The sequence below is a fragment of the Penicillium vulpinum genome (genome assembly GCF_028829585.1).
Source record: "Penicillium vulpinum strain IBT 29486 chromosome Unknown utg000001l_segment0_segment0, whole genome shotgun sequence".
Classification (NCBI taxonomy): Eukaryota; Fungi; Ascomycota; class Eurotiomycetes; order Eurotiales; family Aspergillaceae; genus Penicillium; species Penicillium vulpinum.
In genome coordinates, this window is record NW_026643241.1 from 4,509,560 (window position 1) to 4,523,838 (window position 14,279).

Sequence of the window (14,279 nt, forward strand, 5' to 3'; positions counted from 1 at the left end):
GGGCTAAGACTGCGTTAATTGTTCTATATCGGGCAGGGACATACTGAGATAAAGTACACCCGGAAAATCGTATGTCCTTCAGTCGACTAAGCAATTTCAAATAGCCAATTTTATAGTATTGTCGTATAACGGGTAGCTATCGCTTCACGTAGTAAGTAGTATTCCTTAACCGAGATAACTCCACGCAAGCTGCCCAACATCCCGCATGGTTACGTATCTGTGTTGCTATTGGCTTCAAAAGGACAATTTGCGGATCAGTCAGGTGGACACGAAGATCCCGCTATGGGATCTGACGCTGATCTCGGATTTAGCCTGGACCGACGCGCGCGACCGGTGTTCGATACAAAGGCCCTGTCCAATTATCGGCTCTGGTCGGCTTATAAATTTGCCCAAGCGCAATGGTAGAGTTTGAGGACAGGATATCAGAATAATCATAAAGTCGCCGTTTTGCGGACTTCTTGATACTTCAAATGAGGCACTAGTCCAAAAGGAAGTATTATAGACGAGTGTATTACGGAATGGGATTTTATTTCCAGCCTACGGTCGGACTAGCGTCCCGCAATAACGTATTTCACCACCGAGTGGTCCACCACAAAACACATAGTAAATGCGATAAATTACAACATCATATCTCAACAACAGTAGTCTATATAGCAATTTACTTATAGCTTTATGCTTTTGAAGTAATATATTGTCTCTTTACGGAGTTTCAGGAATCTATATAACTTGTTGATTGAGGTATATATGTTTTGAGCTTTTTGCAACGTAATTATCGGTAAATTTTGAAATGATAGGTACATAACTTTCCACTTTCTTTAAAATTGATATAAAATACTAATAAGTCTTATCAATGACTATCGACAAACAAAGAGCCAAAATACAAACATGGTTGTTGAGATATAAATGTTGAATATGTTGTATTTCCTATGTGTTCTGCGATGGACCACTCGGTGGTGAAGTACGTTATTGGCCAATGACAGGCACCGCTACAGCCTCAATCCCGAGACAAGAACCCGATCATCCGCGCTAATACATTCCTAAAGCGGAAGCTACTATGACTTCCGCCCAAGGGGCGTTTGCGGAATGGGATTAAATGGAGAAGTGTATAAGCTTGATCTTCGTGACTCAAGGGAAGATGGTATGGCCGTGCAACCTCCTGGCTGGTGTATCGAGTACTGAATGATAATTGTCTAGGTGGCGTTATATATACTGCTTGGGTCACGCACTGCGTGGATGATAGTGTTTGCTGATTTATATTCCGTCTGGCTAGATAAACAACACCGAAATTCCTCCATGATAGCACACACTTCCTCTGCAAACCGACTCAACTTCTATTCTCTTCAAAATTGCGGTATATATTGGCTAACTGTTGGGAGAGGTTGCTGATTTGCTTGGGTTGGCGTTTGTTGATTGGTCAAAGGAAGTGTATTCGGTAGTGAATAGCTTTGTAGCGGGTTGGTCCCAAGCGAACCTATCTGGCTGTTATAGACCGGCCAGGATGGCTGTAACACATCAGAAGCAGGGAAGCCAGCAAATGTAAGCTTGTTTTTCTCTGCGTTTCTCTCTAAATCTATCTTCTTCTCGAGCTGGCTCTGCGCATATTGAAAATTGCCGCTGACCTCCAGTATTATGGGCAACAGATTATCACCGGCTGCGCTACCAACCTGTGCAGCGTCGATTTGCTGTTTCAGATTGGATTTTTGGACCTCAAGTGTTTGAATCTTGGCCAGATTCTGGTCATTGGTGTCACTCAGCTGGCGAATCTTTGCTGTGGCTCGGGCGTTGTCGGCCTCTAGTCGCTGTATAGATCGTGTGAGCTCGTCCCGCTCTCTATCAGCCTCCTTAAAACCCTGTAAGCATTGTCTGTGGACAAGCTTCCAGTTTTGTTGCTGTCGTTGCTTCCGGGCCTTCACTATTGGAGAGGAGTTCTATATTCCACATTTGGTTGAGTATTTGCTTTTACAAGACCAGTGATACATAACAGGATATACCAATGACGTATGAAGGTTTGCGTCTTGAGTGTCTGATAGAGAGCCGCCATTACCGGTGCTGGGAGGGCGTCGAGTCCGTTTGGGAGCAGCATCTGACTCGGAACTACTATAACCAGTATCGGCGGGTGTTTTGGATATGGTTCTACGGGAAGTCATATCGAGCGCCAGCACTCTAAAAGGGATTTCTTTGCAAGATAGAGTGTCTCGTTGTGTAGCATTGACCGTTCGGGTGGACAACGTGGGCTCTTATAGGTCTCCGGTATACGTGCTAGTAGCCAGAACATTTCGATTTTAGTCCCCTGCCGCTTAATTTGCGCCGCAGGATTGCGAGGTTAGCGGATCGGATACCCGGCCATTGGTCTATATCAAGACAACCGGCCCGCAATAATAGTTATCCTGTAATTTCCACACTATGGTTACTTGAGGGTCGGTGATCGGCCGTTAACTATCACTTAACCGGTAGGTTTCTCGACGGTGAACACACTTCGTTATCTATAATTCTGCAGTCAGCTTTTGAAACATTGTCGAGACGGCGTACTCTTTCTGTCAGTAGATAGCGCTCATTCATATCCTCAATAAAAATTATCATTGAAATCTGACCCCGGTCTCATTCAAACTGCCCAAACTTTGCCAGACCATGCAATTTCGCCAAGTACCCGACCGCCGCTAATATTATTGATCTACCTGGTCTTTTCGGTTACTCTGGACGGTATACTTTGGCTCGGACTTCCCGCCGCTAATTACTCGAAAAGCTCTATCAGACAACGTATATCGCGCCGAGCAGGAACTGATAGGTAAGTCAAATGTTGGTTGTTTCCCAAATTACTCACTCCATACCCGTACATCAAGCATTCCATCAATGATCTCCGATCGACAGTATGATACAGGCTGTAAGAAATTTGCGACAACAGTAGTGGACCATACGCCGATCTACGTTCGTAAAAAGATAGGTTTTGGGCGATCAGTAGAAATAGGAGTCTGATTCGTTGGGCCTCATAAGCTACCCCACCTTCGAATCGATCGCGACTCAATAGTTCCGCCACTCAACCAGATATCAAGAATATGGGTTAACATAGATGATCCCTGTCGCATAATTTCCGGTTTCCTATGATTAGAAATCATATACCGGGGTACGCGATTCGGCTCGGTCTCGACCGAGTGGCACGCGTTGAGTCTGTCACTGTTGACCTTCCCTAATAGGTTTAGTATCTATCGTTCTTTCTATTATCGCAAAGGCCGCGGTTACCTCAATCTCTAAGCTGGCTGTATTTACTCGACGTCAGCCGAGGAAATCCTATCAGTTTCTGACGGTGAGTGAATCCTATCACTTTGGTATATATAGCGGTTCTCTGTGAAAATATAAAAACGTGCTATAAGTCTTGGGTTAGACTGCGACAGCGCCCACCAAAGTGGAGACACTTTTAGCGTCGCCAAGATATATGCGGGCACTCTTGGCAAGGTGGATACTGCCAAGAACTAGTTATGTACATAAAATAGCCTAATAGGGTAATTTTTGCATTAATTTTGCATAACGGTGGGCGATGGGCGTCAAATTTCAAAAGGCCCACGGGCCGTGGACACTTTCTAGTGCCCATGGACGGGCGATGTCGCAGTCTATCTTGGGTTAACAGTGTATACTACTAGTCTAAGCTTCGCTATTTCTGTCCTAGCTGATATATACGTATGATTGAGGTTGAAGAAGAACGAGAATATTTGCTACTATCACAGGTGGGAGGTATAATACAGTCCTCGGGTTCTCTCCACCGTTCCAAACTTGGGCCGGTCAACCGTCTATGGTCCAAAATAGCTCAAACGGACCGTTCAAGACCTATGAGATATAAGTCTATTGGAAGTCTAAGGAACTCTAGTTGAGGACTGACTATTGATATAGAGATTTATATACAAAGCACACCTCCGTTGCTCGAATAAGCTTCCTACTGCTTCTGTCAAATCTATATCCTCGTTACTCCAATCAAGACATACCTTAGTGCCTATCTTTATTCTGATAGAATGGATTCCTCGGTAGGCTTACTAACCCCCCTTTCAAGCTCTATCTAACTCCGAGATAGGAATATCTTCGACTCCTCGCGAGGCTCGACAGTCGGGCAGTCCGGGCAGAACGAGCCCAGACCAAACTTGAACAAGAACTGAGCGCCTCAAGGGCTGCCGAGAATCAAGCCACAGAGGAGCTAGGCCATGTATCCAGATTAGCGGATATCTTCTTTGAGCTCAGTCAAATTCTGGGGGGCGTGGTAGATCATTGGCTGAAGGAGCGCGGAACCAAAGAACCCGGCCAAGAGCCGGAGTCAACAAAGGTAATGCTTGATATATTGTTACAACAGTTGGAAGCACAGAAGTTAGCCAATAGCGGTGAGAATTCGGGTGATAACTCGGAAAGTGGCACAAAGGCTGCGCTATAGTGCAGCTAAATCATCGCTAGACGATAGCTTGCCGTGCATCGTTCCTTGTTCATATACATTGGTTTTTTGTGAAATGACTGGGATTTTTTACGGCTTGTTTGCGTGCAGAGATATCATAATATTCTTTTTTATCTACTTTGCTATGGCCGTTGAAACAGATCTGTTTCTATATCTGTCCATATATATGCCGTCGTATTCTTAGTTCAGTTTACAATACCTCTTTCCTTGAAGTCGCCGCGGTTATATTCCAATTTTTTCTGATTATGGAAACCAACAGATTTTCCGGCGTGCTCAGAAGCTGACGCGTGAGCTTCAACGTGTTCTGGAAGACGATCCTTCCAAGTATACTATCACCGATTCGCTACCCCAAACTCAATCTACCGCCAGACTAGGAGCTGCGTTCCAATTGGACCGCATTCGACGATCGGCAGCTCCATCGCCAGAGTTACTTTATAAGGAATTACAGAAGCAGAAGATATAACCAGACAACTCTGAGCTCGGTATATTGGAGACAGACTAGTGCACGTGCGATGTAGGATCACAAACACCGAGATATATCCTGATACAATGTCTGTTGTATACCACGCTCCGCGTGAAAATGTGGAAACAGCTCGACAAAGTCGCGGTGAAGGACAAGGATATCAGGTTTCTTTTTTCGTTTATAGTTGGCAGCCCTTCTAGGAAATAATAAGTCATTGTCAGGCCGAATGGTTATAGTGATAAGTTCTGTTAGAAACGAACCTTCAAGGCCTCGACGTACCGGCCGCTGCTATTCAGATTGCGTGGGAAGTGGGCTTAGCGAGGACTGTTGTCGCTTTCTTGTGGTATATGAAAGCCGGTGATCAAAAGGTACACGCTGACTGTTTGTGCTTACTTTGTAGGATATGCTAGCCGGCCAGCCGTGTGCCGGTGAAACAGACTGGTAGTACCCATCTTGCTGAGTTTGAGTGGCTTCCTCTATTTGACCAGCCTGGGTGTGTAACCGGTCCATCCATCTTTGGGCGCATTCCTTAGATCGTGAAGGATAACGCCTGCATTCTGCGCATAGCATATACCTTGCGGCCTCTGAGAGTCTTGTTCTAGGTAAATGACCGGTAGGGATATCTTGGAGCATCATGATGCATATCGCTCCATCTCTCCGTGAATCCTTGGACACAGAATTTTGGCAACGGACTCCATTATCCTCAACCCATCGGCATCCTAAACGATGAGTGGGATCGCCAATAATTTGGCCGAGGATTGACTGAAGATAGTCAGAGCTCCAGTTCATTTTATTGATTTGTATAAAAGTTTGTGCAGTAGGCACAAATATCAAGTCAGAGAAAATGAGGAATCTTCGTAAATCTTTAGGGGTACATTCTTTATATAAATAAAGTGCTCCTAACGGACAGTGGAATCTCCTGTGGACCCGACGGTCTAAGCGTCTAGTGAAATCGAAGAGCCCTAGTGGCTTTTAGTGTACTATCTGCATATACTGGTCGCTTTTCCCTCCCACCTTTACCAATGGCTGAAGGCTTCTAGGTTCGTGGGAACGGAAGTCTGGTTCCTGGGGTTTAGGTATGGGCTCCTAGGACTACATAGGCTCCCAGGAATACCCGTGTCATTCCTGGGGCCACCCGTCCGGTTTCCATGAATATATATTCAGGCCCTAGGAGACCGAGTGCTTCTGGGAGCTCAACCGTCTGCCCGGTAATCCAAGGGCCTCTAGATTATCGCCACCTATATCACTACACAACCTTATGTATAACGGATTCTAGTAGCAGAGAGGGGTTTTGATCGCAATCACCTCCTTGATACAATTTTTACCTCATATCCATGTACCACACTCAAGATGTCAGACTCCCAATGGTTTTGGAATCCCTTGAATGTCTGTGAAATGGGGCCTATTAGGGAAACTAAGACCTGTTGTGGTATTACCAAGAAAGGAGATGCTTGCAAGCTGATATCAGACCGTCTTCCGGTCGCCTTAAGCTTATCCATTATCCGTCGATATGTTTAGAAAGGTTTTAGGATATATTGGACCAGTTAAACTTTGCGGTGTGGTCTATAAACAGATATGGTTAGACCTTTCTAGGGCCGGTTTCACCGCAGTGATCGTTTTTCTAACGCAGCTTTGAACGCTTGACCTAACAAGGCTGGACAGCCATAAACACAAAAACTCACGCTCGGCTCGATAGGTCAGTGTCAAGCTAGCACTGCAGTGAGGCAGCCATAATTCTATATTCCTATGGCCTTATTATATAAATAGGAATTGTCTGAACGTCTCTGTGTATAAACTTTCCACTACTCAATGTTGACACCTTGAGCCATACCAAGTCTATTATATTTCTTGTGAATGGATCCTATAAAGCGCCAGCCCTCTCGACCTGAGCCTTTATGGCGCGACGGAACGCCAGATTGGGCCGCTTTGGAAAGAACATCTCGTCCTTCTGCGCCGTCTTCTAGACCCCAGCCCGGTCCAGTGATAATCCCTTCTACTCTGCCTCTTTCTCATCCTGCGCAGTAGAAAAGCCAAATTGAAGTTCGGAATATTCAGCCGGTCTTCCAAAATCCGTGGTTGACTTACGAGGCGATCGTGGTGATCGCCGATGAGCCTGTCGCCGAACCTGCCACCGAAGAGCCTGCCACCGAAGATCCTGTCGCCGATGAGCCTGCCACCAAACCTGCCACCGAAGAGCCTGTCGAGGAATGGATTATTCCCGACGCATCTTCTGTGGAAGGTTGGCCTAATGCTCACTTACATCCACATGGGGTTCCAGCAACCGAAAATTTATCCAGTGCTTCGGAAGCTTTCATTGAAGCTCAGCCTATACAGAATTCTTATATTAAGATATCGGTTGCGGACTTAGCTTTGTATGCCGATTGGGGAAAATTCCGTGGCCAGATGAGAGCTAAAAAAAAGAGACGAGCTTGCGAGAAGGGGTCTTCCAATTCCAAGCTGGGATGGCGTCGTTAAATTTGGTTTTTAGTTACGTTTGCGAACCAGCTCTACAATATTACAGTTCCATAACAGTGACTCAAGTATCATTACTAGAACAGTTCTGCCAAAATAATGAAGTGATGTGATGAGGAAGTGGTGAGCTGAAACGGATTAGCGTATCTATGACTGGGTGATTCTGCCGGGCCGACGTTAAACCCGATATGAGTCAGCTCATCGCATGCCTCCACCATCTTACTCGCCCTCAGCCCAAGGCTTGCGAGTTCCCAGCGATGGCGACTCACCGTCACCAGTCCTCCCTGGGGGGGGTTTTAGACTTCTCAATACCATTATTATTAACACGAAAGCAGCATGAGTTGGCAAAGAACCTGGTGATCACGCTTGTACGGCATTATGGCTCTGAGAAGACCGTTCGGAAGGGCTATCGGCCTGCGGCACTTATCCAGGCTACTCTCGAGCACGTTACATCGCCGGATACCTTTATGACTTTCTTCCTCACATACATCTATGAGGACCTGCGTTTCGACGAAGGACAGGCCGTTGATTCTGATATTGCCCTCGCCTTGGCATTCTTCGAGGGATTTTCTTCATGGGAACCGGAACAAATAAACAAGCTTCACGGAGGCTTAGAAAAGTTTGCTGAGTATATCGTTGAAAATTTTCTCCTCCCCCGTTCGTTGATTCCTTACATATACATATTGCTTGATCTCCAGTGAGTATATGCTAATTCACAATTGCAGTTAGAGCATCATCAGTCAAAACACCACAACCAACGCCCACGTCGTTATCTTCGCTGCAGAGCTCAACACCGACCGGCACGAGACAGCGTGTATCTGTTTTACGACAGAAATGTCTTATGCGCGACCGCCACCGCTGTGTAGTGTCTCGGAAATTCGATAGAGCAGCAGCCAGAAAGCGTTTCGAGGAGAATGCGGAATCTTGTGCTGATGATGACGGGAACCCATTGAAGGATGAGTCCAGTGATCAATTTCAATACTTGGAGGTTGCCCACATTCTCCCTCATTGTTTGACGACGGTAGCTTCTGGTGAAACCGATTTGGTATGTCCGATTATTGGGATTGATACAGTATTTTGACGGTGCTAACGTTGTGCCTAGAGCGATTCAAAGAAAAATGCTCTTCGGATCTTGGACATGTTTGATCCTGGAATAATCCATCTTATTGATGGACCAAAAATCGACAGTCCTATGAACGCCCTCACTCTAACGCTGGACTACCACCGGCTATTTGGCGAATTCAAGATCTATTTCGAACCCACTGGCACACGACACCAGTACAGGATAGATTCGACAGAACGCAGTCCTTTCTTACGTGACCCCTTGTTTCCCGTCACACGATCGCTTACCCTAAGTCCTCATCGCACGGTTGATCCGCCATCCCCCCGGCTTTTTGATGTCCACCGCGCCATCGCACTTATTATGAAACTTAGCGGCGCTGGCGAATATATTGAGCGGGTCCTTCGTGATATGGAGGAGCTAGATGTCAGAGAAGATGGATCGACACATTTGGGATATCTTACAGGCTTACGACTTGGCGGGTGGTTAGATACCCTATCAGTGCATTAGAGATTGGTACGATGACATTGACATGTCGAAGAATATATGCATTTTGTATCTCTGAATGTTGCAGAAGCTCATAATACAACATGATTCGCAATCATGCCCATAAATGAATTCGCTCTAGTTAGCCGGTGAGGTTAGTCCCGAACTCTGGTGCCGCAGTAGGCTGTACCTCTACAGCTAGGCCAGAGTGCCGAAAATGCCCCTCCGCGCTCTTCTCCCTCGCACCAACAACGTCAACACACCATTCAAGGAAGTTGTCGAATCCTTGCGCTGGATTTTCTTCGTAGGATTGCCAATTACGCCGGATAAAGGCCTTCAGCTCAGCAAAATACTCCTCAATAGGATTCAAATCAGGAGAATATGGAGGCAAATACACTAGCTTTACGCCAGCTTCTGAGCAAATCTGTTTAATTCTGTCCGAGTGATGAAAGGATGCGTTGTCCATCACTAGCACAGACTTCGGCTCGGGCCATTTCCCACAGTGCTGGAGGAGCTGCTCGATAAAATCCCCAAAGACGGATGCGTCAGTTGAACCCTGGAATACTCGAGACAAAACAATGCCGTCTTGCGCATACGCAGGCAGAATCTGATAACGCTGATCACGATGAAATTTCGACACTTGAACAGGTGCAGTACCAAGGGGGGACCAACCCGTTCGCCGGAAGCCTATCCTTTTATCACACCCAGATTCATCGACATAGACAAGGTGGTAAGACTTGGAGTCTGAGATAAAATGATGGTATTCGTCCCGAAGGTCAAGGTTGCGTTCGCGTGCCTTGACCCGGGCAGTCTTTTTTGACCAGCCTTTGGACTTAAGGGCGCGACTGACGCTCGATTTCGCTGCTTGAAGAGCGAATTCGTCCCACAAAAAAATCACCATCTCGTCCAAATACAAGGCAGGCTTTTCAATCAGATGGTCGCACAAGGCCTCGAGCATGACTGAAGTGATACTACGGGGTCGTCCGCCCTTATTTGGAGGTGCCTTGACGCTGCCAAACATTCTTATATTAGAAGAGATTCTCGAGATGGTGCTCTTGTTGCAACCAGCGGCCTGTGCCATCTTAGTTATAGATAGTTCGCCACTGTGGATCATGTCATAGATAAGCTCATGCTTAGAAGGGGCTAGATTTGGAGCCATCTTTGGTTGGACCACTCGTGATAGATTGTTAAGTGCGCGTCCCGAGGAAAGCTGCTTCGGAGGAGGGGCATGGAGGTGTTGATAGTATTAAAATTACAAGATAATACATGTTTCAGGTCACTATGTAACATACGTACGAAAGAATACACACGTGAATACCGGAAGAGCTCCAAATATAGACTAGTGTGTCTTGGCATAAGAGCAGGGAAATCAATCGAAGAGTGTAGTGGTTGCACCTGTTTCGGGACGTACTGTAGAATGGTACTTCAGGAAATAACTCACGATCAAAAAGATAAAAAGGAATGGATACAGTAGAATTCGAAATCAGTTTTAACTCTAAACTCTTACTTTTTTTGTCCCGGACCCTAAGTGGAGACACGCTAATCTAATTTTAGCTCTTTCCCTGTTAATCCATGTAGGGCTGTATTGTATTCACTGGTAACCACAATGAGTCATTGTTATAGTACCGTAATTTCTTGTAGAAACCGATGGAATCCATCGTACAAACAGATCAAACAGAAGAGAATCCTAACAATCTGGAAAGATCTTCTTTCATTCTCTCATATCTTGCTTGGGCTATTTGTCGCGCGCAGCCTTCGCCCACACTCTTTTGCATCCAAAAGAAGGCTGTAGTGACGGCATAGAGAACTTATCCTGGTACGCAACTTGTTTCTCTATAGCTCTGGCTTCGACTATCTACTGCCGTTCTCATTCGCTACCAAGTCTTAAGGAAATCCGGTACTTGGGGAAGCTGACATGGACCCTCCCAGGACTGCCATCGTACTGTAGAGATGACACAGAGCCCATATCATGACGATTTCATCCCTCATCCCGAAGATCCTGCAACATGGGAAAACAACTCACAATACGCTCCAACACCTGGATATTGCGGTAGTCCCAATGCAACACGGTTCAACTACAGTCCTTCCCCCTCTGTTGTGCTAGAAGAACAGTCACGGTCGGATATTCTTAGGCTGCTCCAGTTGTCTGAATAGGAAGAAGGAAAAGTATACGACAAGGACCCGCCGACCTGTATACACTACCGTATAGAGTGGCGTGTTACAATCAACAATCGAGAGGTATCAAAGGACACGGAGGAAGATCTTGTTTTGGCCCCTAGTGCCTTTTGGCAGCTGTTCTTGGAAAAGAAATTAGAGAAAGTTCTTCGACGAAAGATTGCCCGTCATCGTCAGGTGAGAGCTGATGACACTGCGATTGTCGTTTCAGTGAACGACCGAACCCAGCGCAATTTGACTAAACGATTTGATGATACCGAAATCATTTGGGCCGCCATCGAGAAGCAGCTTCGGATGTGGCCAGGTCTATTCTCCCGGGGTAAAGAGCTCACGTTGAAGATCAGTTTTAATTACGTAGACGACCGTCACTCTCCTCTAGCCGCTAGTCGGAAAGGGGAGAAAAGAGGAAAAGCCTCTGTCACGAAGAGAATGCTCGATGAGAGAGCCGCTCAGATTGATGCTGAGCAGGATGCTTCTGGAGAAAGACCTATCTGGCGCAGCGTCTACAACCTGATGCGATGCGCATCCTCGACTTGCCCATTAGGCCCATATTGTTGGGTGGATCCAATGGGGAAAAAGCATTACCAACTGAAGACTCATCATCTGAAGCGGCTCGTTACCCACGTCGAAAAAGGTGGGGTGTTAGACGGGCACAAGGATGTGCCAGAAACAGTATGCGAAGAATTATATATGGAAGAGCAACAGAGACAAGAAAAGAAGAATCGCAAAGGAGGACATGTGACTGGAAATGGAGCACCATATCCTGCTATCAACATCAATGTCCTGCCCTCGCGGTCTTCTACCTCTGCAGCTGCACAGGTTTCTGCTGACTTCCAGTCTATACAATCTCCAGGCCCGCTTGAGATCCCTGGACCTAGGGATAAAGCGGTCAAGGAATATGGTGAATGGCAGGTGTCAAATGTCACTGATGACACTCTCAAGGCTGCATTTCGAGAGATCTGTGATATGATGATCGACAATGGTCTTGATCTTGAGCAGGTCTACAAGGATCAAGACCCGGAATTCTTTATCGGAAGGGGCATAAAGATAGGTATTGCTCGACGGTTCGTAGAAGACATTCGGCGCTGGGTCGAGAATGTGAAGAAAGCAATCCCTAGTTATGACATAATTTAGCAACTACCTGCTTGGCGTTGGAGCATATGGCGTTGAGGGGATTTAATTTAACATAGTGCTGTTGACCGCAGGTTCAATTAACATACTAGTGGTTTCACGAGTGTTGATTTGTGTAGCTGGAATTGTTGTTTAGAGGCTCGGAGAGCTGAAGCAGCTTATTGGCTTCCGGTGGGGTTGAAAGTTAGGGCTCGGAGCCGTCCTGGGGCAACGGTTCAGTGTGGGTCAGAGGCAATCTAACTGTATTAGGCATAGCGTTATACAAAATGTGCCAAGTGACTGGCTCTCTATCATGTCGCGGATGAGATGCAGCTTGGATGGTGGAAGTCTCGGAGCCATTTTGTGAGGTTGTATAACGTTCTAGAGATAGTCGGGTGAAGATACCTCCTGCTTGAGGTGGGCGGTATAGCAGAGAATTACCATTTGGCATTTACAAGTAAGATACACAAGACAGGGTCCCACCTTCGTCATGTAAAATACAATGTCTATTCTTGGAAATCACGGATCTACCACTATTCCTAATGTGGACTAGCGTGTTTCAGATTAGGGTTCGCGAATCAAGTCGCAAGAGTATGGAGTTAAAACTGATTTCGAATTCTACTGTAGCGGTATTGACACAGAGGTCGGTTACTCCGCTTGGACTTTCATCTCCGTAAGGAGCGTTGCAGTTGCTACCCGTGCTCAAGGTAATATTGTTGCCACTGTCGGTAGAGACCATGACCGATTCCGTGCCGTCCTCCAGGGTCCAGCACCCCGCTTCGTAACCTCCAACCTCTTTCCCCGCGCCTGAACAATTGGTTGTGGTGTAGTAAGTGACTGGCCACAGGGCAGATGCTGACGCGGCTAGTCCAAGGGCGAAAGGAGTTTCAAGACGCATGATTTCGATGTTTGGGTTGAATATGTGTTATGAAGACAAAATTATGAGTCAGGATATGGTAGAAAGTCCAAAATATATCACTTTACAAGGCAGAGCTGCACCTTTGCAGGTGGTATATTCAACCGACCACTCTTCAACCGACCACTCTCTCAATTAACCACTCTCTCAATTAACCACTCTCTCAATTAACCACTCTCTCAATTAACCACTCTCTCAATTAACCACTCTCTCAATTAACCACTCTCTCAATTAACCACTCTCTCAATTAACCACTCTCTCAATCGACCACTCTTCAATCGACCACTCTTCAATCAATCACTCTCTCAATTAAACACTCTCTCAATTAAACACTCCGTGAAAATTGGAAACTTTGTCAAAGTGAGTGATTGGCCCGCAGGAAATTGATACTGGGTTGGTCTTCAGCCTTTAAAGTGTGGAAATTTCAAAGCTTTCAGCAGCCGCCGCAGAAAAGAGCGCCTACTCAGGGACTGGCTCTTTGCACCCATATAAGATAGACGTGGTATGAAGGGGAGGTATACAGCCACGCATTTTGTCTAAAATGTCACTGAAGGCGACTGAGCAGCATCCGTCTGCAGATAATGCCTCAAGCATTTACAGTCGCTCACCGGAATCTCCGAAAGACATGTTGAGTTCCAAGCCAATGATACTTCCTCCTCAACACGATCTACCGGAAATAAATTCACTGGATCATCAGATTGCACTGGCCCGAGGTTCTACCATAGCATTGGAAACTACCCGAACGCGTCTGAAGTGCTCAAAGTCACGAAACCGCCTGTCACTTCAAGAGTTGAAGGAAGAAAGAATTTGTCAACGGGATCAACAAGAGAATGAGAACCAGTTTTATCGGTCTTGTTTCGAAAATCTTCTCAATTTGACAATGGCGATTATTGATGTTTCCCAAGAGTTGACGTTGCAGTATCACTTCGAGCCAGAGGCAAGACCGCTTGACAATGAACGGGTGTTTCAAGCAGTCTGCAAACTTCGTGTTGCTCTTGAGCAATCCAGAATTCGAGAAGCCCAGGCTGAGCAGATTTGGAAACGACAGTGGAAAGTCTCACGAATTAGTCATACCACACGCTGGATCTGATCCACGTGCGGCTGTAATTAGCACTTGAATGTAATTAGCCAGTGGATGATAGTGTTTTCAATCCAAGTTTAAAAAAAA

The 14,279-nt window shown here is 46.1% G+C and overlaps 7 protein-coding genes across 7 annotated transcripts; 5 read left to right on the forward strand and 2 right to left on the reverse strand.

The window, feature by feature from the left end:
* Nucleotides 1–1,340: 1,340 nt before the first annotated feature.
* On the reverse strand, nt 1,341–2,147 carry N7479_001628 (uncharacterized protein; the record flags this gene model as incomplete). The annotated part of the gene is made up of 2 exons (XM_057249325.1): nt 1,341–1,928; nt 1,992–2,147. The coding sequence occupies 2 exons, from the start codon at nt 2,145–2,147 to the stop codon at nt 1,341–1,343; spliced, it is 744 nt and encodes a 247-aa protein (XP_057113757.1).
* A 1,854-nt stretch (nt 2,148–4,001) lies between these two features.
* On the forward strand, nt 4,002–4,411 carry N7479_001629 (uncharacterized protein; the record flags this gene model as incomplete). The annotated part of the gene is made up of 2 exons (XM_057249326.1): nt 4,002–4,013; nt 4,061–4,411. The coding sequence occupies 2 exons, from the start codon at nt 4,002–4,004 to the stop codon at nt 4,409–4,411; spliced, it is 363 nt and encodes a 120-aa protein (XP_057113758.1).
* Nucleotides 4,412–6,746: 2,335 nt separating this feature from the next.
* On the forward strand, nt 6,747–7,367 carry N7479_001630 (uncharacterized protein; the record flags this gene model as incomplete). The annotated part of the gene is made up of 2 exons (XM_057249327.1): nt 6,747–6,872; nt 6,948–7,367. 2 exons carry the CDS (start codon nt 6,747–6,749, stop codon nt 7,365–7,367), a joined length of 546 nt encoding a protein of 181 aa, XP_057113759.1.
* Nucleotides 7,368–7,552: 185 nt separating this feature from the next.
* N7479_001631 (HNH endonuclease signature motif containing protein) lies at nt 7,553–8,934 on the forward strand (the record flags this gene model as incomplete). The annotated part of the gene is made up of 3 exons (XM_057249328.1): nt 7,553–8,021; nt 8,090–8,409; nt 8,467–8,934. 3 exons carry the CDS (start codon nt 7,553–7,555, stop codon nt 8,932–8,934), a joined length of 1,257 nt encoding a protein of 418 aa, XP_057113760.1.
* Nucleotides 8,935–10,860: 1,926 nt separating this feature from the next.
* N7479_001632 (uncharacterized protein) lies at nt 10,861–12,219 on the forward strand (the record flags this gene model as incomplete). Its single annotated transcript, XM_057249329.1, has 2 exons — nt 10,861–11,007; nt 11,065–12,219. The coding sequence occupies 2 exons, from the start codon at nt 10,861–10,863 to the stop codon at nt 12,217–12,219; spliced, it is 1,302 nt and encodes a 433-aa protein (XP_057113761.1).
* Nucleotides 12,220–12,754: 535 nt separating this feature from the next.
* On the reverse strand, nt 12,755–13,093 carry N7479_001633 (uncharacterized protein; the record flags this gene model as incomplete). The annotated part of the gene is made up of 1 exon (XM_057249330.1): nt 12,755–13,093. One exon carries the CDS (start codon nt 13,091–13,093, stop codon nt 12,755–12,757), a length of 339 nt encoding a protein of 112 aa, XP_057113762.1.
* A 559-nt stretch (nt 13,094–13,652) lies between these two features.
* N7479_001634 (uncharacterized protein) lies at nt 13,653–14,201 on the forward strand (the record flags this gene model as incomplete). Its single annotated transcript, XM_057249331.1, has 1 exon — nt 13,653–14,201. The coding sequence occupies one exon, from the start codon at nt 13,653–13,655 to the stop codon at nt 14,199–14,201; it is 549 nt and encodes a 182-aa protein (XP_057113763.1).
* Nucleotides 14,202–14,279: the final 78 nt, after the last annotated feature.